The sequence below is a fragment of the Meles meles genome, chromosome 3, assembly GCF_922984935.1.
Source record: "Meles meles chromosome 3, mMelMel3.1 paternal haplotype, whole genome shotgun sequence".
Lineage (NCBI taxonomy): Eukaryota > Metazoa > Chordata > Mammalia > Carnivora > Mustelidae > Meles > Meles meles.
In genome coordinates, this window is record NC_060068.1 from 178461772 (window position 1) to 178482860 (window position 21089).

General features: G+C 53.6%; 2 protein-coding genes and 1 pseudogene across 3 annotated transcripts in view; 1 reads left to right on the forward strand and 2 right to left on the reverse strand.

Moving 5' to 3' along the window:
- The first annotated feature begins 1066 nt into the window (after positions 1-1066).
- C3H5orf49 (chromosome 3 C5orf49 homolog) lies at positions 1067-15569 on the forward strand. The gene is made up of 3 exons (XM_046000687.1): positions 1067-1317; positions 13475-13591; positions 15136-15569. The coding sequence occupies exons 1-3, from the start codon at positions 1126-1128 to the stop codon at positions 15313-15315; spliced, it is 489 nt and encodes a 162-aa protein (XP_045856643.1). The 5' UTR covers positions 1067-1125; the 3' UTR covers positions 15316-15569.
- On the reverse strand, positions 12926-13055 carry LOC123939407 (annotated as a pseudogene).
- A 3585-nt stretch (positions 15570-19154) lies between the features above and the next one.
- ADCY2 (adenylate cyclase 2) overlaps positions 19155-21089 on the reverse strand; it is a 407413-nt gene continuing 405478 nt past the window's right edge. For both annotated transcript variants that reach the window (XM_046000686.1, XM_046000685.1), the window contains exon 25: positions 19155-19969. In XM_046000686.1, coding sequence (XP_045856642.1) covers positions 19817-19969 — 153 coding nt within the window. In that variant the 3' untranslated portion in view covers positions 19155-19816. The remainder of the gene's footprint in view (positions 19970-21089) is intronic.

Sequence of the window (21089 nt, forward strand, 5' to 3'; positions counted from 1 at the left end):
CCTCCCAGTCCCCTCCTCCTCCTCATGAAGCTTCACCCCCCTCTTTTCTTGCTGCCCTTGGACAGCAAGACATCTAGACAGGTCTGCCTCAGGGGCCCCGCAGGTGCTCTTCCCTCCGCTTGGAAGGGACTTTCTGGCCGCCGGCGGCAAGCTGGGCTCTTCGTCATTACAGTCTGCTGCACTATGAACTCCTCACAGAGGCAGGCTTCTGCCAAGCACCCTGATTAAAGAACTTTCCCAGTCTTGGTCATCTTGCCCCCCGCCCCTCCCTTTAATGAACCCGGAGTTTCTGCTCCATGAACTTCCACCCACGGGAACAGGCCTATGGAGCCAGCATTCGGATCTAGAGACCTATAAGCACGTTGGCAGAGGGACGCTAAGGCCCCCGCAGGAGCCACGACGCACTGATTGAATTCCTGGAGTTCCACACCTCCCTGGGCCAGGGCCATAGGGTAAGCACCAGCCCCAGGCCGGCACGCTGCCCTGGAACTGTGGCTAGTAACATGTTAAAATGATCATGTTTTGGACAAACTGAGTAAAATAAATAGAGCGTTACAACGAATTTCACCTGTCTTTTTGCCTTTTCGGCGTGGTTACCGGAAAGTTTCAAGTTGCATGCGTGGCCCCATCGTGTTCCTGTGGGGCGGCGCCACTCTGGACCCTCTTCGGGCTGTTTCCCTTCCACCAGCGGACTGGAAGCCCCCGGGCGCACCTGCCGCGCGGGTCAAGGATGCGCCTCCAGCGCGGGCGCGGGTCGGGGCGCGGTCGGGACCTGCCCGGCGAGAGGGTGGTCTGGCGTGCACGAGCCGCCGCGGCGTGGAGGAGGGTCAGCAGGTTGGCAGGCGCTGATCCCGGGGCTCCACCACCCGCCGCCCCGACGCAGCCGCCTCTGCAGCTGGGGCTCGAGGACGCAGCCCCGAGGAAACACCGGAGAGGGCGCGGAGGTGCGGGCGGAGCGGGGAGGCCAGCGGAGGGGGACGGGGAGGAGAAGGAGGGGCTACCCCGGCCCCGCCCCACTCCCGGCGCCCGCCCCGCCCCGCCCCTCCTCGGGGCCCAGCCCCACCCGCGCGGCCTCGGTTTCCAGGCGACGCCGAACGCAGGCGCCGGCTGCCTGCAGCGGGCGGGATGGGCCCGACCTCGGCGGGCGCGGGGCCGCTGGACCGGGGTGACATGGAGGACGACGAAGAGGAGATCACCGCCGCCACGCTGCGGGGCAAGCCCCGGCTGCCGCCCCTCTCGGCGCTGTCCGCCTTCAGCTACGTCCCCCCGCGGCGCCTGGACCCCAAGGAGCACAGCTACTTCTACCGCCAGAGCCGGGTGAGCCGCACGGGGCAGGGGCTGCGCGGGCGGGCGCGGCGGGGCGGGCGGGAGGGGCAGCCGAGAGGGGCCGAGGCTGGTGGACTGCGGGATGGGGCGGGGGGGAAGAGCGGAGGGAGGGTGGAGGAGCGGAGGGGTAGGGGCGGGGCTTCGCAGCCAGGGAGGGGCGGGGCGGAGCGGTAGAGGAGGACTGCAGAGTCGGAGGGGCCTGGAGGAGGGGGGGGGTGGGGCGGGGCGGAGGGGTAGCGGGGCGCTGCAGGCCTGGACTGCACTTTGGGACAGTCCATGGGTCCGGGCGGCAACTCTGGCGTGGGACTCTGGGGGCTGGGCTGCAAGGGGGTTGGAGGTGGAGGGTGGGGCCTGGTGCAGCCCTGCCCAACCTCTGAGGACAGGTTAAGGGGGCGTCAGGGTCACAGGGGGAAGGAAGCTGGGAGAGCAGACTTCCTCTGGGGCACCTGGACCCCAAAGATTACAGCAACCAAGACCGCAAGAGTAAGGTGGACCTCCCCCCACCTAAAGGATGGGCTGGGGCTGAACTGGTGTGTGTGTGTGTGTGTGTGTGCGCGTGTGTGCGCGTGCGTGTGTTGGGGTTGGGTATGCTCAGCTGGAATGAGGTGCTCGGGTTTGGGCATACAGGGTGGGGTGGGGTGCGAGAATGCTCAGCCTGGTATCCTGAGCTATTTGGGGGTGCATTAGGTCAAGTGTTTTCCGGAGAAGGGTTGGGGAGCCCCTGGGCTTCCAGGACCACTAGCAGGAGCAGCAAGGTGACCCCTCTGCCCTGGATCTAGAGGAGGGTCTTGGGAGCAGCTGGGCTGCAGGACTCCTTCTGGGGTCAGCGTGACAGCGACTGTACCCCAAAAGTCACAGGTACAGACACCATGCAAAGCCCTCCTGCAAACCGAAGATGACCAGGAGGCAGATCTGGACAGCTGCTGCGGGGACAGCAGGGCATCGAGCCCTCATTAGACTCTGGCCATGCTCCAGCAGGCCCGCCGGCCTCCTGGGGAAAGCCTGCTGGTCTGGGAAGGCCATTTTGCAGTGGAAGCAGGAAGAGAAGCAAACTCAGAACTTGTCAGGAGTCCTCTACTCCTTTGTGAAGCCATTTCCCCTAACTGTCTCCAGTGTGTCTTGGGGTTCGGGGTGCAGGGGCATCATTATTGCAAGGATGCTCAGCCCGCAGACACAGTGAGTAGCTCAGGGAGGGTATAGGGGAGCCAAGCGCTGGGGAGGAAAGAGGTCTTTCCGTCATGATGTGTAAGGATGCAGCCTTTCTTCCCTTCCCTCCTCCCCACGCAACAGTCCTAGAGCCCAGATGAATCCCCGTTCAGGCAGTCAGCACACACCAGAGGACTGGCCACCCGTGAAATGTAAGAGAACGTCACGGGGCTTAGCCTTACACACACCAGCAGAGCTTTCTAAACAACCGTCCCGGGTTGAATTGTGTCCTCCTCGATTTCTCATGTTAGATGCTCATCCCAGGCACCTCAGAATGTGACCTTATCTGGAGAGAGGGTCTTTATGGAGGTGATCCAACCAAATGAGGTCGTGGGGAGCCTTCATTCAGTATGACTCGTATCCTTCTGTAAAGGGGAAATTTGGACCCAGAGACAGAGACAGACACCCATAGATGGAAGACGGTGGGGAACAGACAAGAAGAAGATGGCCTTCCACAAGCCAAGGAGAGAGGCTGGGAACAGCCTGTCCCCTCATGGCCCTCAGGAGGGACAAGCCCTGGTAGACACCTTGATTTCAGACTTCGGTCACCAGAGCCCTGAGACAGTATGTTTCTCTCTCTCTCTTTTTTTTTTTAAAGATTTTATTTATTTATTTGACACAGAGAGATCACAAATAGGCAGAGAGCAGGCAGAGAGAGAGAGGAGGAAGCAGGCTCCCCGCGGAGCAGAGAGCCTGATGTGGGGCTCGATCCCAGGACCCTGAGATCATGACCTGAGCCGAAGGCAGTGGCTTAATCCACTGAGCCACCCAGGCGCCCCGACAGTATGTTTCTCTTGTTTAAACCCCCCAGTCTGGGTGCTTTGTTTAAGCAGCCCGAGCAGGCCAACACGTAACCCTTGGCCAGGAGGATCTCATATCTGTGAGCACCTCTCTGTTTGGCTTCGACTAATATGGAAGGACGGAAGGACAGAGGAAGAAAGGGGACATCCGCTGCACCCCTGGCTTTGCAGCCCCAGTTGCCGTGTTCCTAAACCAGAATATCTGGCAGGTAAACACTGGGGAGATTTGGAGCGATGCTGCCTGACCTCAGTGCCACGATGGGCCTCATATTTTCTCCTCCCCTTAGCCTATTTTTGAAAGAACTTTTATCTGTAAATAATTTCATTGATTAGATGAATTTTACAGTTTAAGCATGCAAAACCTGTATCACTGGCAATTTATGATTCATGAAGAGCTTTCTGCACAGCATGAGAGAACCAGCCAAAAGGCCAGGAATCTCGATGTTTGAAGTTGGTCCATGCTGGTTTACTGAGAGAACATAAATTTTGTCTGAAAAAAAGTCACCAATACATCATTTTATGTGTACCTTTAAGGAGGCCTGTTACGTACCACTTTGGGACTATCGAGAAATGAAATAAAAGACCAACACACATGGGGGTCAAGATACGGATCTGTCAGAGCTAAAAGCCAGGTTGCCGGTTACTGCTAAGGACTCTGGGTAAAAACTGACCGTGGACACTGAAGCTCGGAACCAGGTAGATTTACCGATCCGGCCACTGCGGCTGTGGGCCCCAGAAAAAGCAGAGCTGAACCCCCAGCCCCTGGGGGCCAGGAGCTGGCAACAGGAAAAGAGCAGAGTCAGGCATGGAAGGTCTTTATCCTTCCTAAATTCACCAACCTGATATGTGGCTCCACCTTTCTGGGGCCAAGACTCAGAGATGCCTGAGGTGTGAGGTGCCCACAGCTCTGTACTTGGAAGGGAGTCAGGAGTAGGTAAGAGCTATGCCCCTGTAATTCAGGGGTCTTCACACAAAGGCCCTTGGGCCAAATATGGCCCACTGCCGGTTTTAATAAAGTTTTATTACAACACAGTCCCATGCTCACCATTTAGTATTATCTATGGCTCCCACGAGACTCGAGTAGCTGCCCCAGGAAACCATGTGACCTGAAAGCCTGGAACAGTGACTGTCTTTTTACACAAAACATTTGCCGCCCCCTGCTCTGATACATTACTGTCCCTGCAAGACAGGGATGGGCCTTAGAATGAAGGAATGTAAAGCAGACTTTATGACAAACTTGTTCGGTACAGTTTTGATAACCGGGGTCACAGGCAAATTCAAATCCTGAAGTCTTTAGTGTCTCCCAGAAGAAAATGATGCAGTAGAAATATTAACACCTATATAAAAGAACCTTAAAAGCAGCAATAAAAACAAAAGGCATTTCAGAGTACCTTTGCAGGACAGCCACGGATGGTAAGAACGTGCTCCTGGGGATTACGTGAGCCAGTATTTAGTCAGCTGGGGGGATAACGTGCTCCTGGGGATTGATGATTAATCAGCTGGGGGACTGCAGACGCTGATTCTCTACCAGGAGATTATTTGGACTGAAGAGGATGAGCTTCATATCACAAATTTGCTGGAGAACTCAGCTGCCCTGCAGTGAACTGTAAACCCAGGCCATACTCAAAGCTGAGAAGAAACGTGGCAGAATTAGCTCTTAAGTCAATTCCCGTGGAACACACTGAGTGACCCGTTAGGTAATAGCACAGGCCAAGGAAGCTTTGGTTAGAAATACTGGCTCCATGATACCAGCTGTGACACTGCCCAAGTCACAACCCCCCCGTGTCACTCTGCCCACCTGTGAATGGGCAGTACTCACTCATAATACCACATCAAGGGAGCGATTATGAGAGTGAATTGAATTCACGGGTATAAAGTGGCGCATGGTCGGCCCCATGTAAGTAGGGCTATGATTATTACTATTTGTTTTTGTTAGTGATCGTTCGAGTTTCCTTGCACGGAAGGTTAGTTTCCGGCTGGTGTCTTGGACCCCTCACCCTTATTTGCTGTCAGAGATTTCCAGGTGAGGCAGGTCATGTGAGTGTCATTCTGGAGGCTTCTAATCTCAGGGTTTTCCTGGGAGAGCCCAACGTGAAGGCTCTCAATGCAGCACACTTATTTAAAGCTCCACTAATGCTTTGGATCCCGAGACAAATTTGTCACCTAAAGCTGCCTGCTATAATGTGATCAATTCCCGTGCTGTCCCCTAGGGGGCACTAGCAGCCTGGGCTTTTCCTATAAAATACTGTTGCGGGGGCAGCAAGGCAGATTCAGTTCAATGATGTTTTTAAATTACTTTTTTTCCTTCTTCTGCCTTGTGCAACATTTCTGCCACTGAAATGGAAAAGCTAAGTCAAAGGACAATGCCCTTTTATGAAGGATTTTATTAAATTTCTCCAAGTCTAAGAGCTACATTAAAAAAAAAAGAAAAATCTTGGGTGGTTTTAGAATAGGCTCTCCCTCCTGGTAAGCCGGGCTGTGGAGAGCTCTGCCTCCAGGGAAGCTTGGCTCGGAAAGCCTCACCCTGGCTTTCATGAGATTAGCCCACTTTCCTTCTCGGTGTGTGGTGGAGGCAGGGAAGCCAGGAGGCTGTTTCTTGGCTCTCCTGATGGGGGAATTACCCTGCACTGAATGCAGCCAGCCACTTTGTAGAGGAAACGACGCATATTGGCTGTCCAGAGATGCAAAGGGGAATGTCGGGTGGCCCTGTGCCCGCATCCAGTGTGTAGGAGGTGCTCAGTAGCCCGGGCCCCGCAGCCCCCCTTGATGGAGACTCTTCATCCCCGGGCACCGAGCACATCTGCCGTGCACACTCAGCCGCTCCTAGGGGCTCTGGAAGAGGGGTAAGCTCCACTTCTGGTGCCCCTTTACTGCTTAAAATCTAGCCAGACCCTTGCACCCACATGCCTTGCAATAAAAATGAGTGCCAGGGGTGCCTGGGTGGCTCAGTGGGTTAAGCCTCTGCTCAGGTCGTGATCTCGGGGTCCTGGAATCGAGCCCCACATTGGGCTCTCTGCTCAGCAGGGAGCCTGTTTCCCTTCCTCTCTCTGCCTGCCTCTCTGCCTACTTGTGATCTCTCTCTTTCTTTGTCAAATAAATTAAAAAAAAAAAAATGAGTTCCAGAGGGGAAACCTGGGTGGTTCCATCAGTTAAGCGTCTACCTTCGGCTCAGGTCATGAGCCCAGGAGCCTGGGATCTTTGCCCAGCTCAGACCCTGCTTCCCCCTCTGCCCCTCTCCCTGCTCTTGCTCTCTCTCTCCCTTTCTAATAAATAAAACCTTAAAAAAAAATGAGTTCCAGCTGAATGAAATTATCACCCCCCCCCAGATGTTTCCTTACCCCTCCCTGCCCTTTTTTCCTCTAGTGCACACTTTAGTACCCACCGACTGAACGCTTTACTTAGTAATCTTGCTGCTTGTTTCTCCCACTGAAGTCTGAGCTCGTGAGGCCAGGGATGATTACGGTCACCGCTCTGTCCCTGGCACTTCATATATACAGGCTGCAGCGACGGGAGGGGGCGTGCAGGGACGGGACGCAACGTTCATTTAAACCAGGATAAGTCACGGACTTACAAGATCAGCCTCTTAGACTAAATAGAGGGTCCATTTGGCATAATCCGCTGCCTGGGTTTCCCTTGACCTTGCCCTGCTGCTCAGGGATCAACACCGGGAGTGGACAGTTTGCTTCTCCTGAAGGCGGCTCGCCGCATCTTCTCCGTCTGGTGACCTGCCCCTGGAAAACTGGAGGCCTGTGGGGGCCGGAGGCGGGGCTGAGTGTCTTCCTCCAGGGCAGGTAGAGCTCCAGAAGGGGGCAGGTCACCCCGGGGGAGGGAGGAAGGGGTAAGGGGAGAGGCTGTGCAGGAGTCCTGTGCGTGTATGAATGCGGCGGTGTGTGTCCGTGGTTACAAGGACACGCTCACACGCACATCACACAGCTGGGTGTATGTATTTGCAGCTCGTGCTTTTCGTGTAACATCGTTATCTTGGGCATTTATTTCGAAGCCATCCCCTTGGGAGGGGCGCAGTGGTGCAGGAAAAGGAACAGCCTTCTCCCCCATGCATCGGGCCGAGTTTCAGCGCCCACGGCTCACCCTTTCTTCTGTGAGCGGCTGGGGGCACGCTGGGGGCCGGCATCAGTGGAAGCGGGAACACGGGCTCTGAGCCTCCTCTTGGCGACAAGGTGCGCAGAAGCCCTGACGCAGATGCCTCCAGTAGGAAACACACAGGGGATTCAAGGGCGGTGTCCTTCACTCCGCTCAGGGGTAAAGGCGGCGGGTTCCAGGGCTCTGGATTTGGGCAGCACTGCCAGCAAGAGATCCCCTAAAAGTAGAGAAGAAAACGCCTAAACAAGGCTGCTCCTGTTAGGGTTCTTAATACACTGATGCCATTTTCAGATTATTGGAAAAGTTACAACCATTTCCAAAACTTGTGATCTTAATGCACCAGGAAAGGAAACAGAATCTTGGCCAGAGGAACCGAAGAGAAGAGCTGAGTATCGTCCTTTTAAGAGCTAACGCTGCGTCCTTGATAATGCAGGCCTTCTGAGAGTGGAGTTTTGAATGACGTTAATATTAATGAGGATGTCCTCACTAACTTCACATACCACTGGGCCCTCCTGGGGAGAAGCACCAGACTGATCAGAGGTAAAAATGAGGTCCCTGTGAATCAAAGGAAACCCTTTTGGATCACCTTGAGACGGCAAACGGTGCCCGAGAGCCTTCGTGCCCCCACGAAGAGAGGAAATGAAAGCAGCCCGGCCATAGCCTCATCCCCGTTTCAGTGCAGGTGGGCGGGGATGTGCTCTGGAAATGAACAGACCCTGAACCCTGACCGTCTCTACCGGTGGTTGGTGTGAGAGCCTGCTCGTACATTTTAGCATTTCGCCTGAACTCTGCATTCCGTTGGAAGCCTGAAATCAGGCACAGTGAGAGTATTTCCACTGCAGAAATTAGCAAATGCTACAGGTTAGGTCTTTGTTGTCCGGAGAGCTTTTTTAGGACAGTAACTTGGGAAACCAGGCTTCTCTCTTTTAATGGTTCCAGATATGCAGATCTTTGGGAACTTGCAGTCCTCTGTTGGAGCTTCTAAACTTGCTGGCCACAGAGCAAGGGAAGGGCATGGAGGACACGTGAGAGTTCTCATGGACCAACACCTGGAAGGTGATGCCCGCTGGCTTCCCCTGTAGTTCCTTGCTCGAACTTGTCACCTGGCCCCAGCCTAATTGTGATGGCGCCTGGTGATACAGTCTTCTGTTTATTCCAGAAGAGAGTGTGTGTTCGGTGAGCCCATAACATTACCCCTGCCCCAGTACCATGAGAAAAATGTATCAGTTTCCTTTTTCTTAGTACCTTGTTCCAGCGGACAGTGGACAGCGCATTCGCATCTAAACGATGTGGAAGGAGAAGATAAAGGACTCGGCTCCGGTTTGCTGGAGATCTTCCTCCTCTTGCTGGTGTAAGAGTGTGTGTGACCTCTCTGGGGGCGGAGCTGCAGGTCGTGCACATCTACTGGGCCCCGTGCCCCCCGCAGGAAGCTGCTGACACCTCACAGGGAGCTTCAGGGCTACCCACTGGCTTAGTCTCATGTCACCCCCACTCAGAGTTCATTGCTGAGAACGGGTCACGTGGCTTCCCTCGCCCAAGGGAGCAGAGCAGAGTGACCCTCTGGGGAGTCAGGAGCAGAGCAGAACTGAATATTGGTGATGCCGCCCCACCGTCTGTCTGGGTTGGACGTTCTACTGACTCAGTTTACCTGGGGCGGAGTGCGTTAGCTCCCTTCTTCAAAGGATGGCTCCTGCTCGCTACCAAGAGTGTGCGTTAGAGCCGCCCTAACAGTACCCCAGACCAGGGGCTTAAACGACGGAAATTCACCGTCTCCTCGTGCTGGAGGCCAAGTCAAGGCGTTGGCAGGGTCGGCTCCTTCGGAAGCCGTGAGGGAGAGTCTGCTCCAGGCCGCTCGCCTCCGGCTGTAGATTCCCTCTTCTCTCTGTGTCTCCTCACATCACCTCTCTCTGCGTGTCCGTGTCGGTTCCTGAACTTTTTAAATAAGGAGACCGGTGCTGTTGGACGAGGGGCCCGCCCGGCCCCAGTATGACCTCCCCTTAACTCGTTACGTCCTCAGCGTCCTTATTTCTAAATCACCTTCTGCAATCCTGGGGGTTAGGACGTCAACGGATGAATTTTGGGGAGGATGCAACTCAACACGTCACATGCAGGGAGGGGACTTCTCTGGGACTCTGTCCATACAGGTGCGGGGTGCGCGCCCCTTCCCCCACAACTGCAGCCACATGGGCTTCCTGCCCGAGCCCAGCAGATGCCGGTTTTCCCTCTCCGGTGCCACCGTACTTAGTGCACACGTCCGTTGCTCCACAGGTACTGCAGTTGTTAAATTAATGACCTGATTTCCATCCTCAGCCCGTGCTCTCCTCTAAAGATGGGGATGCCCTATTCCTTGCCCCTAGTCCTGCCCTGGCTGGGTGCCTTGTCTGATGGTCAGAGAAATGTGCTTTGGAGGTTGAAAAGTGAAGGCGTTGGCCCACGGCGTCGGCCCAGGGCCACAGAGGGTTATTTGGCCATGTGAGGAGGTACGGTCCCCGTGGGGGAACTGAAGGCAAGTCCCAGGCCCCACGCCCAGGGCGAGACGGTGCTGCATTTTAACAATACTCGAAATGCAAAGGGACAAAGGGAGATCACCGGAGAGACAATAAATGGGCTCATATTACTTTGTTTTTCAAAAACAATGATACGTGTGCGAGAGGACATTTCTTGAGAGATTTTAATAGCAAAACACCAGTAAACGCAGAAGCTCTGTTTTGTGATAGCCTCTAAATCCAGGTTGGTTTTTATTAATGCAGTTTTGCTTCAAACTGCGAAGGAAGGAAAGACAAAAAGGAAGAAGAGAGATTAATAATTAACATTCAGGAGAAGACAGATTTTTGGTCTGATGAGATGCTGGAAGTGGACAGTCACATTGCTAAGTGAGGCTGCCTGCCTGAGGGTTCCCCCCCTCCTCGGCCCCCAAGCTTGTCTTTCAGTGACAGAAAAATCTGTTTTTACTCTGGAAGGTGGTAAATATGCAAAACCCCTGCACAGTGGAGACTGTTCATTCCTTTGGGTGCAGTGAGGTCCCTCATAAAGGTTGCTCTAGCGTACAAGAGAGGTAGGCTTTCCAGGAGCCCGACACCGGGCTAGAACCCATGACCCTGAGATCGTGGCCTGAGCCTAAATCAAGAGTCAGCTGCTTAACCAACGAAGCCACCCAGGCACCCCGTCGTGCTGCTTCTAAGGAGTGTTTTAGGAGACCTGAGGAGAACGGGAAGGGCAGTCTTCTGTGACGCTGCACATCACAGTGGACTGTTCCCCTGGAGGGGGGACAGGAAGGAACCTTGCCTCCCTCGTTCAGGTCACAGCGATTGTTTTCTCATTCTGTGCCGGAGTCTGTCTCCAGGACAAGCCCAGGACCCCCCAAGGGGCTGACTCAGTTCAGGAGGGTCAAGCCAGGATGGAAACACCTGCACAGGGGGACAGCACAAGCCAGCAGCAACCCTGCACTCGGCCCCGCCCCCCTCCCCCAACCCCCTCTCTCCGGCCCCCACAGGGTTGTCCATCAGAACCCTGCTCCGCCGGTCATCCCCACGGCGCCCTGCAGGGACTGAGGCTCATCGCAGGTGCCCTCATCTGTGGCCCGGCGTTCTCAGGGCGCAGCTGCCCCCCGGGGGGCTCAGTCCTGGGGAGCAGGTCTTTCCGCTGCAGACTGCAGCTGCTGTCCCCGAAACACACCCACTTCACAGGGTCAGCCAGGCCAGGAGGGATTCTGGTGACAATGGGACATCTAGATTGTGACCATAAGTCCTGCTCAAATTCCTGTGTGTAAGGGGATGGTGTGGTGGTGATGGGCTATTTAGTTGCTGTCCCGGTCCGCCTGCTGGGCTCAGCCGGCCGGGCCAGTTGCTCTGCTCTGAACCCCAAAGGGAAGGGGCTGAATTATGGTGCCTCGCCTTGCAGAGGACAGCATTCTCTCCTTTGGGACATTTATGTCCCACCATCCTGGCAAAGTCGGGGGGGCGGGTGTACTTGAGTCTATCTTGTGTCACTGCAGGGCCCTCTGGCCTGGTGTGCTTAACCTCTCCAGGCTGGAAGCAAGCAGCCAGCCAAAGCCCCTAGCTTCTGTGGACACCCTACAGTCCCACACGCGGTATGTTCAAGATGCCAAGATTTTTCCATCCGTCCTACAGGTTTTTTAAAAAGTCCCAATTTTATTTGATTATCAAATGGTTTTTACATAACCAAAGTGATTGATGTTTTCTTTGTGACATTTTCCCCACTGCTTTTATGCGTAGGAGGTCCCTTATGGATTTTCTTTTCCTTGTTTTTCTAATCCATCCAGAATTGACTTTTGACGATAATGGACTGTGAAGACCCAAGTTTATTGTTTTTCGCAAATAGCTAGCTGATTTTTACAGTACCCAGGACGGAATAAGGTATCACCACCTCGCTGATTTGGGCTTTTGTTTTTAACGGCTGGTGTATGAGCTAACTCGAGGTGTCCTTCAGGACGAGTGACGGCCAGGGCCAGCCAACCCAGGGTGTGAACAGACCCAGGAGCCCACTAGGTGACAGAGGACAGTGCCAAAAAAGGCTACAAAGTGACCTCATTAAATGGCCATCAGGATGACGGCTCCTGCCTCTCTAAGTCACTTGGAGTGACTTTGAACTTAGGCAAAACCTGTGAATAAGTGCCACAGGCGTGGTGTGGCCTTTGGAACTCTTAGGAATCTAAAATAATCTTAAAAAAGTTCACCTTGTTTTGCTAACTAGCTGGTTAATTGTACCAGGACGGTGGCCAGGGGTCGGAGCTATCTTCACGACTCCCCCAGCAGGAGTAGCATGTCTGGCACAGGACAGATGACCTGTGAGGGATTTGTCAAGGCGGGGTTGAAGCCACATCACGTTCTGGTATTTCCATTGCCACCAGCCCTGCGGAGTCCCGCCGTTGGCGAGAATGGGTGGTCCACCCATGCCATGTGTCCTGTTCACTGTCTACCTTCTATCTCCACGTCCTGAAGTGGGAGGGAATTGTTCTAGCATTACTACTGGGGAAAACGAGCGGGCAAGCAAGCGCAGGCTAGATACCCCGTGCCCCCAAATGCCAGCGAGACGGAATGTCTGGGTTTGCTGCTGGAGGATCCAGGGCAGCTGGCCCCTGGCTGGAGGGACATAAAGGACAGACCTGACTTACACGTGAAGATTAAAGATGAGCTAACACATGGATTTCTTTTCCTTTTATTAGGTACCAGATAAGGCAGATTAATTTTTGTATCAAGAGAAATTTGGGATAAAAAATGGAGATATTTCAGATGAAAGCTGTTAGCGGGGTAATTTTCTAATACATCAAAGCTTTGTGTGTGCATATATTTTTATATCTGACGTATGTGCGTATATTAGAAATGCATTTATATTATATATCAAATATATATATATATATATATATATATATATATATCTCCATGCATTAGGAATAACATTCATCAGAGCCATCACATTTGATTAAAGGAAATATTTCTGCGGAGAAGGGTTTGTACTAGGTGTCCCCCGGCTGGCGAGCAACTTACAGATACTTCTGTTCGGTTATATTGTCCCAGTGTTCAATTATGGTGAATTTTTAATTAGCAATAATCGCGCCTCGGATAAACCTCATTGGCTACGATACTGCCACTGCGCAAAGCTAATTATGGTGAATTTTTAAAGCAGTACAAGCTTATTGCAAAAAACTTGAAAACTATGAGAACGGTGGACATGAAGGAGAAAAACACATCGAGTAAGTGGATTGCTGTTATTTTCAGGTTGTGCACTAGGGGTAGAATCAGAGAGCAGGAGGGTCAAGGGCCTGGGTCATGGGGAGATGTGGAGGACGAGCAGGAAAAGAGCCACGGAGACGTCCCTGCCTCGCCGGGCCTCGCGGGGACCTGCTCTGGTCGTCCAGGGTCTGCTCTGGGGTGAGCTTCCCAAGCACATACTCAGTGTAGACGGGAAACTGCACGTCTCCACTGTCCATCGGGGAGAAGCCTGGCTTCCAAGCTCTATGAGGATCGCCGTGGCCCGGCCGTCCAGCCAACCCATGCCTGTCTTTCTCTTCTTCTCCCCAGACAGGCATCATCTCCCTGTACGACTGTGTCTTTAACAAGAGCCCAGGTTACAATCAGAAGCTGCACCGAGATGACAGAGAACACGCAAAAAGCCTGGGACTCCACGTGAACGAGGAGGTGATGTGAAGACAGGCCGTGGACAAAGCGCGAACAGATTAGCTATGAGGGCACATCTCTACTCAACAGTGCGCTCTGGCTTCTGAGGCGGGTCCCCCCCTCCCTCGCCGCCCCCGGGGCTGGGACCCCGCCGCTCCCAGCTCCCCCTCTTCTGTTTCTGTGTATTTGTTTTTAGGACTCTGTTGTTTAGTTAACAACGTAATGAAGGCGAGACTAAGAAGTTCTTTTCAACAGATAAAGCAGGTTTTTGCTTAACTTCCGAGTCCTGGCTGTCACAGTTCTCCCACGGACCCCGGGAGAGTGACAGGAATAACCTCTATAGTTTAGGCACCAGCCTCCAGCCTCCATGCACAGGGCAGCTCCCTCCTGTAGGAGGGCTTGGCCCGAGGTTGGGTACCCAGGTGTGCAAGCAGCCGCAGGAGCAAACTCCCGGTTCCCAGGGAGAGGAGGTCGGTGTCGCCGCAGAGGCTGTGCGTCTCCTAGCGGTGAGACCCTCCTGGTACCTTTCCGCACTCGGGACTCTGCATCCGCGGAGTCTGATCCGAGGACGGCACATTTATTAAGAGCCAGGTGCCGAGTCGATATCATCATCTTTTCTACAATGCACAGAATTCGTAACGTAAGAGCCTCTGCTGGGATTTCTTTCTCGGTCAGAGGGTTTTTGCCCGTGGCTGCTCTTGATAAGAATGGGGCCAGGTCACTTCCAGCGGATCTTTATTTCGATGGGAAATTCAATGATGAACTATGAGGTGTTACTATTTAAGTCACAGACATTAAGTGTTTTCCTATTGTCTTTGTATATGGGACTTCCTTCCAAGTTGGCTAATGCTTCCCTGTCATAAGAATACCAGTGTCGACCCCAGATCCTGAGTGCCCCCCATGTGCCCCGAAAAGTCCCTGTCCTCTTAGAGCTGACAGTCCTGTGAGGAAATAGCAAAATAATTGTCATATACATAGGGAACTGAATTCCAGGTTGTGGTAAGTGGTATGCAGAGAAATAAAGGCTTTTAAGGGTGCAAGGGAAGTGAAAGGAGATTGGGGAGCTGGGAAGGGAAGGGAGTTGGGAGATGAGGGGGGCTAGGAAGGTGGGGGTTTGGGGAGATGAGGGGGGCATCAAGATGAGGGGGCCTGGGGGCACTCAGGGGAGATGGGGTGCCGGGAATGACAAGGTGGCTAGTGAAAAGATGTGTTTTGGGGAAAGAGAGGAGGCAGGAGGGGAGAGGGGCAAGCGGGGGTGGGGGGAAGGCAGGAGGGAAGGGGGAGGGAAGGGGGGAAGAACACAGCCCGAAGCGAGAAGGGTGAGAGGGTGCCCAGGGCAAGGTCTTTGCCATTCCTCTGAATGACATGAAGGACTTGGGGACAACGAGGGGCTCTGAGCACAAGGGACAGGGTCTGCATAGTAGCGGGTCCCCGGCATTAAGAACCCAGCTGGAGAGGGTTGCAGGTGTGTGGGTGAGCCAGGCAGAGATGGCTTCCTGGACGCAAGGTAGGTCCTGTGACCAGGGAGGTGTGAGCTGACCCCGTGTTCTGGTGGCCCTGGACAGGAGCGCCAGCGGCCCGTGGGAGTGCTGATGTCCTCAGTCTATGGGAGGCGCATACACCAGCCCGTGGAGCCTCTGATCCGGGGCCACGGCCGTGCCAACCACGTGAAGGCGGACTTCTACAGGAAGAATGACATCCCCAGCATCAAGACGCCTGGCTTTGGGCACATTTCTCCTGCCTGATGCCCCATTTGGGGCCTGGACCGCCGGGTGGCACAGTCAGGCATCAGAGGGTCAGGGGGCTGGCCTGAAGCGGCTTGCATCTGGACAGTGGGGGTATGGGCCCGGGAGCCCCTTTTCCTCGTGTGGCCATGGTGAAGACCCTGGCCAGAGGCCTTTAATGTGATGAAATCTCGTGGGACCGTGTCCGCTGAAATGATGCCGGAGACCGATCCATTGTGAGCCCCTGAATAAAAGGAAAGTGTTCCCACCTGCCAGTGGTCTGGTGACTGTGTTCACTGTTTCTCTGGTTCACCAGACCCCAGGGGGCGCTCCGGGAGGGGCGTGCACACCCTTTCTCACCAGCTATGGAAACCACGGCTGCCTGGGTTTACCTTCCTCCAGGAGGCGATAGGATATTTCCTTTTACAGTAAGTGAGCTCTAGATACCACAACATCCCCCTGCTCCAGAGGCCTGAGTAACAGGTCCGTGCAGTTGAGGACAGAATCCTGGTAGGGCTGGGTGGCCTCTGTCGCCACAGGTCATGGAAGAGACTGGACTTTGGTGGTTGACAGCCTTGGGTAAAATTCTCGCTCCTGCCTCTCCCAGCGGCACAGAGACGGGGCCCATCATCCCACCGGCTGAAGCCCACATTTCCTCCTCTTCCCAGCAGGAATTCCAAACCGCGAGGAGCGTGCGTGGGAGTCAGTGGTCCGAAGGCAGGCACACGAGCAGCTGGAGCTGTGCGTGTGGACAGTTTTCATTTTGGAAACACCTGCTTCTAACCCAAGCTGGAAATGTTTATTTTGGAGAGAATTTGAAACTTATTCAAGTATTAAGGTATGGGCTGTATTTTTAGTGAACGGCTGTCTTTGAAAGAAATCACCCCGCACCCAGCCAATTGAACTCCCACAGCTTAGGGGCTAATGGGCAGGTGATGTAATTCGTTTTAGTGCTGATTCGCCTATGGCTGGTTTTGTTTTTTTTTTTAATTTTTTTTTTTTTTTAAGATTTATTTTTTTGACAGATAGAGATTACAAGTAGGCAGAGAGGCAGGCAGAGAGAGAGAGAGGAGGAAGCAGGCTCCCAGCCAAGCAGAGAGCCCGATGTGGGGCTCGATCCCAGGACCCCGGGATCACGACCCGAGCCGAAGGCAGAGGCTTTAACCCGCTGAGCCACCCAGGCGCCCCCCTATGGCTGGTTTTATTGCTCTGATACTCTAAGGATACATGGCACTGAATTGTTGACAATTTCAAGGCCCAGTGGCTCCCATGTATTTCTTTATTCTTTTGGAAATGTGTTTTGTTTCCATCTGTAGGTACCTTTTATGACTTTTCCTCCCAAACGCATAGCAGTAGTGTATTTGGGATGCCTTGGGTACCTTAAGCTCCAGTTATAATTATATAATAGAAAATCTATCAAGTTTGGATTATGGAAATTTTTATAAATTACTCTTTCTTCAGTTTTGACCAAGAAAGACATCACTAAGAAATGCCTTCATCTGAAATTGACTACAATAAATCTGTGTCAAACTAAGTTATTTTCAGTTATTTTAAGTCAGATCCTACTCCCTTAACCTTCTACTTTTAAAAAGCAGGGCCTGAATTGGACAAGGCTTCAAAAGGTCTCCCATTCCTTAGGCATCAGGGAAAAATTAAACGTATTTCTGTGGGCATCTGGACTTCAACAACTTAAGCCCATGAGTGCCCAGTCACCTTCTAAAAGGGAAACATAATAAAAGAATTTGTTTCGATGTATCCAGTCTCCATGGTTAGCGGGTCTTTCTTGGAAGGCAGAGCGGTTGCACTCCTCAGGAAAGCGCAACAAGCAGGACGAGGAGCATCGTGGAGGATTTGCGACAGCGCAGACATTTCTAAACAGATGCAGCAACGCTGCAGGTTTAGCGGGACCACAGGCAAGCCATTTTCCTGAGAGAGGCTTTCCGCAAGATTGGAAGGTTAAGGAGCGCGTTGAGGAGAGAGGCTTGCTTGCTACCAAGGTCCCTGGGCTGCCGGCCGTCTGCCTGGTTTGCTTACAGGAATGCTTGTCGCTTCGGAGCTTATTATGAAGACTTGACCGCTTTCAGATTTAGGGAGCCGGCTGGTCTAGGCTTGTCTTGGCCACTGGTCGCTGAGAAGACAAGCCCGCAAGCCTCTCTGCGCCCGTTTTCTCAGTTGGAAAGCACAGTGGGGCTCAGACTGGGGACCTGAGTCCCCTGGAGAATGTGTTATCTAAACACAGCACGTGTGCTGGGCCCCACGGGCGGGACTTCTGACTTGGTGGGTCTGGGTTGGGGTCGGGAAACGTGCAGGTACCCGGGGGGCTCCGTCCCCACTGGTCCGGGACCATACTTCCAGCGATCTGGGTGTGCGCAGACCTTTGCGAGGTGGACTCTGATAATGACTTCGATTGCTTTGGAAATCAAAAACTGTTTTGTTTGGCAAGCCCGGCAGTTCAGTTTTGGGAAAAAACAAGTCTCCTTTTGAGGTCTTTTCATCAAATTCAGCACATCCTTGGTGAGGGTAGAGAGCCACGCTTAAGCGCACTTGGCTAGTCACTCAATGGTGGGTGCCTGCTAAGGGGACGAGACCTAAAGTAGCCTGGGATGGGTGCTGAGGACTCTAAGGGAGTAAGGACCCCTGGGGTACGGCTGCCGACCACGGTTACGAGTGATACAGAAGGCCAGTCTCACGTCACTGAAACCCCAGGGCTCCCTAGTCTGGATTACTGTTAGGGTGAAGACAGGGGCCCTTACATGCGTTTTCTCTCTCCCATCACCTTTATGAGAATTCGGTGTATCAAGGCCAATGCTGAGATGTAACTATAGGATCAAAAAATCCCTGACCGGGCAGGCAACGGACCAAGTCATGCTGTATTCCCACTTGGGTGATGGAAGCCGGTTCCTAGTTTTGAGAAGAGATTTTACCCGAGTCTGAGTCAAAATCCTGGTTCTGGCGGCGGCTCTGGTAGCCGCCAGCCTCTCTCGGTCTTTAGCTCTTTGACTCGGACCCGATCCCAGAAGCTATCAAAGAGGAAATGCCCCTAAGAGAAAAGGAGAGAGACCCTCCCAGCCACACAGCCCGTAAGCGACCAGTCAGGAATCGAACGAGGGCTCGTGCTCTGGGTCTGGGTTTCCAAGAACAAGCCGTCCCTGACAGCTCGGGGGGTCCTCCGCGCCTCACAGGTGCCTGCCCCGCGCTGGGAGGAGAAGCGGGCGTGCCTACCTGGCCTGGCACCTGTAGCTCTTTCTAACATCCCGTTCTGCACGATTGCTCTCTCTGTCACCCTTCAGCAAAGTAGGGTTTCCTTATGTGAAGGAAGAGCCCTGAAACTCTAGAGTTGGATTTACACGAACAAAATTCCCCAAGTCGTCTTTCTTCAAAAATGCAGAACATTGGCTCTGTGCCCTCTTAAGCCTCCTCAGACATAACAGGCATCTTCTGGGGTCTGGCAGCTTCTCCCGGCGAGTTCACACTACTGTGATGGGCTGCTGAGGTACACAGTCGGTGCCAACTTATTCTCCCACAGCTGCAGCCCAGAGCACGTGGCCAGAGAGAGAGAGCATTGCTGCCGGCACAGAATTGTTTCACTGTTACGATAACTTCCCAGAAAGCGCTCTCCAGAGAGCCACGTGAAAACCAGACTGTGGGACCCACGGAGCATGTTCAGAGAGTGGCAGAATCAGGAATCTGCCTCACGGACTTCGTCCTGATCCGAATCACTCAAGGCTATGTCAACCTTCGCTTCCGGGGAGCTCTTTCTGCCACAACCGTCAGAGGCGCAGGGAAAGCAAATCCCGGTTCTGGAGAGAACCCGCAGGGGAGGGCAGAACGGGGGGTGGGGAAAGATACAGATTCTAAACCAAAGTACATAAAACTTTTAATGAATCAACTTTACAAAAGACAATGGCATCAAAACATCAGACGCGTTCGGTACAAAACTGGGTCTAGGTTGTGAGAACTCATCCTGGAGATGGATGGCACGAGACGCGACCGAGCAAGGCGACAGGACCAGGACCACGGATCCCGCTGGGGCCCACGACAGCCACTGGCGATGAGACACGTGGGTGAACACAGTCAACCCCCATGTGGGGTGACAGAAATCAACTCATTCACAAATACTGTGTGTTTAATATCAGACTAGCAGATGCGGTTGGCGAGCTACCGTATTTTCCAGAAAAGAACATGCACGGAAGATAATATACACCCCCTAGTTTTATTGCCTTAAGAATTTTTGTTTATTTCACGTCAGCCGTCTTTGTGAGTCCATCGAACGCATTTCTCCTATAACACACACTCCTTTTCCTTCTGCTTCGGAGTAAGCACAGTGCAAGTGGCAGAGCGATCTTGGCACACGTCAGACACCAAACGATATGCCACCAGGGTCATAGGAACGAGTCTGAAAAGGCTCCATAAGACAGAACAGAGCACGCACATCAAAAACGAGGGACAAAAGTTTGCGGTCAGAAAGTGCGTTGTACCTTCCCCCAAAATACAGTCTTCTTGCCCAAATGAAGGCAACTCTTCAGGACGCCAGGTTGCTCTGGGAAAGGGACCTTGACATTTCTGTGTTTACAAAGTACGTCTTCAGCTCCCCCTTGCCTTTCACGTTGATTATTCCTCTGCAGGTGCACGTGTACCCCAGGGTCTGGAGGATGAGGCTTGTCTCCTCGGTGACCTAGAAGCACATGGACAGATGAAAAAGCGGTCAGTGTCTGCACCGCACGGCCCCTGGGAGGTCCCTTCACTGCAAAGATCAAGAGCCAAAGCCACTCATGCTCTTTGACTCATTCATTCCACTCCCGAGAAATTAGGAGAGAATAATTCAGAGGAAGGAGAGCTTCTTAAGGACAACGTGTGGTTTTGAGCTGCGACAGTGACACACTATAAACCACCTAAAAGTCAAGTGATCTCCGGGGGAAAGCGAACCGTGACGCTGCCACGATCCGCATCGTGGATGAGACTGTGAAATAAGCAGGTCCGCTTCACCCCAAAGGAGGCATGAAGCTTAGACCTATGATTTCTCCTATGTGATTTCTCCTATGTGAGGATGACGTATTCACACAGAAGAGACCTGGGGAAAAGACAGTAAATCAGGGTGTGTTGGAGTGGCGGGATTCTGGATAATCTTTACAAATGGTCACGAATGTCATCTCATGATATCATAAATCCGAGTCACAGATTTTAACAGGTGGGAGAGGACATCCTGAGAAGTCCGTGGGTTCCTGCAGACGGCCCCGGGCTTCCGGCTGAATGCTCGAGAGTAAAACCGAAAGGACACGAGGAGTCCACCCTAGCCTTAGTTGGGCAAGACCCTGGTCAGGTCCTGAAGGTTCCCTCCCTTCACTGAGTTGGCTGTGAGATGCTAACAGGGCTGGGACCCTCCTTTGCAGCCCGACGAGGACGGGTCGGGGCGGGGGATTCCTGCCGCTGCCCCGGGGGCTGGGAGCCTAACTGCAGAGTAGCAGTCCGGTCCTGCTGGGGGCCGCGGGGCCGGGAAGCTCCGGGCAGGTCGGCTCTCCTGTCTGAGCCGGACACCATCTGAGCCTGAACGTGTGCACTGGGCTCTGCTCGGGACCCGCGTCTGGGGATGGCAGCCCAGGCCTGCCGGGGTCTGTCTGCTCGAATGCTGGAAGCCTCCTGCTAATGACGCTTTCTCAAGCAGAGAACAGGTGAGGCGAGAAGCGGCTCGGCTCAGGACAGGCCTCGGCTCTGGAGGTGGGAGGAGACCTTCCTGTCAGGAACACGGCCCCAGGCGGGCCTCCCGGGAAGGATCTGGGTCTTGAACAGACAGGGAC

What these genes read in the sequence shown, in the direction of transcription:
- C3H5orf49 (XM_046000687.1), top strand. Translation starts at nt 1,126, where the DNA reads ATGGGCCCGACCTCGGCGGGCGCGGGGCCGCTGGACCGGGGTGACATG. An exon ending in ACTTCTACCGCCAGAGCCGG is followed by an intron (nt 1,318 to 13,474) that starts GTGAGCCGCACG and finishes TCTTCTCCCCAG; the next exon opens with ACAGGCATCATCTCCCTGTA. An exon ending in GACTCCACGTGAACGAGGAG is followed by an intron (nt 13,592 to 15,135) that starts GTGATGTGAAGA and finishes GGCCCTGGACAG; the next exon opens with GAGCGCCAGCGGCCCGTGGG.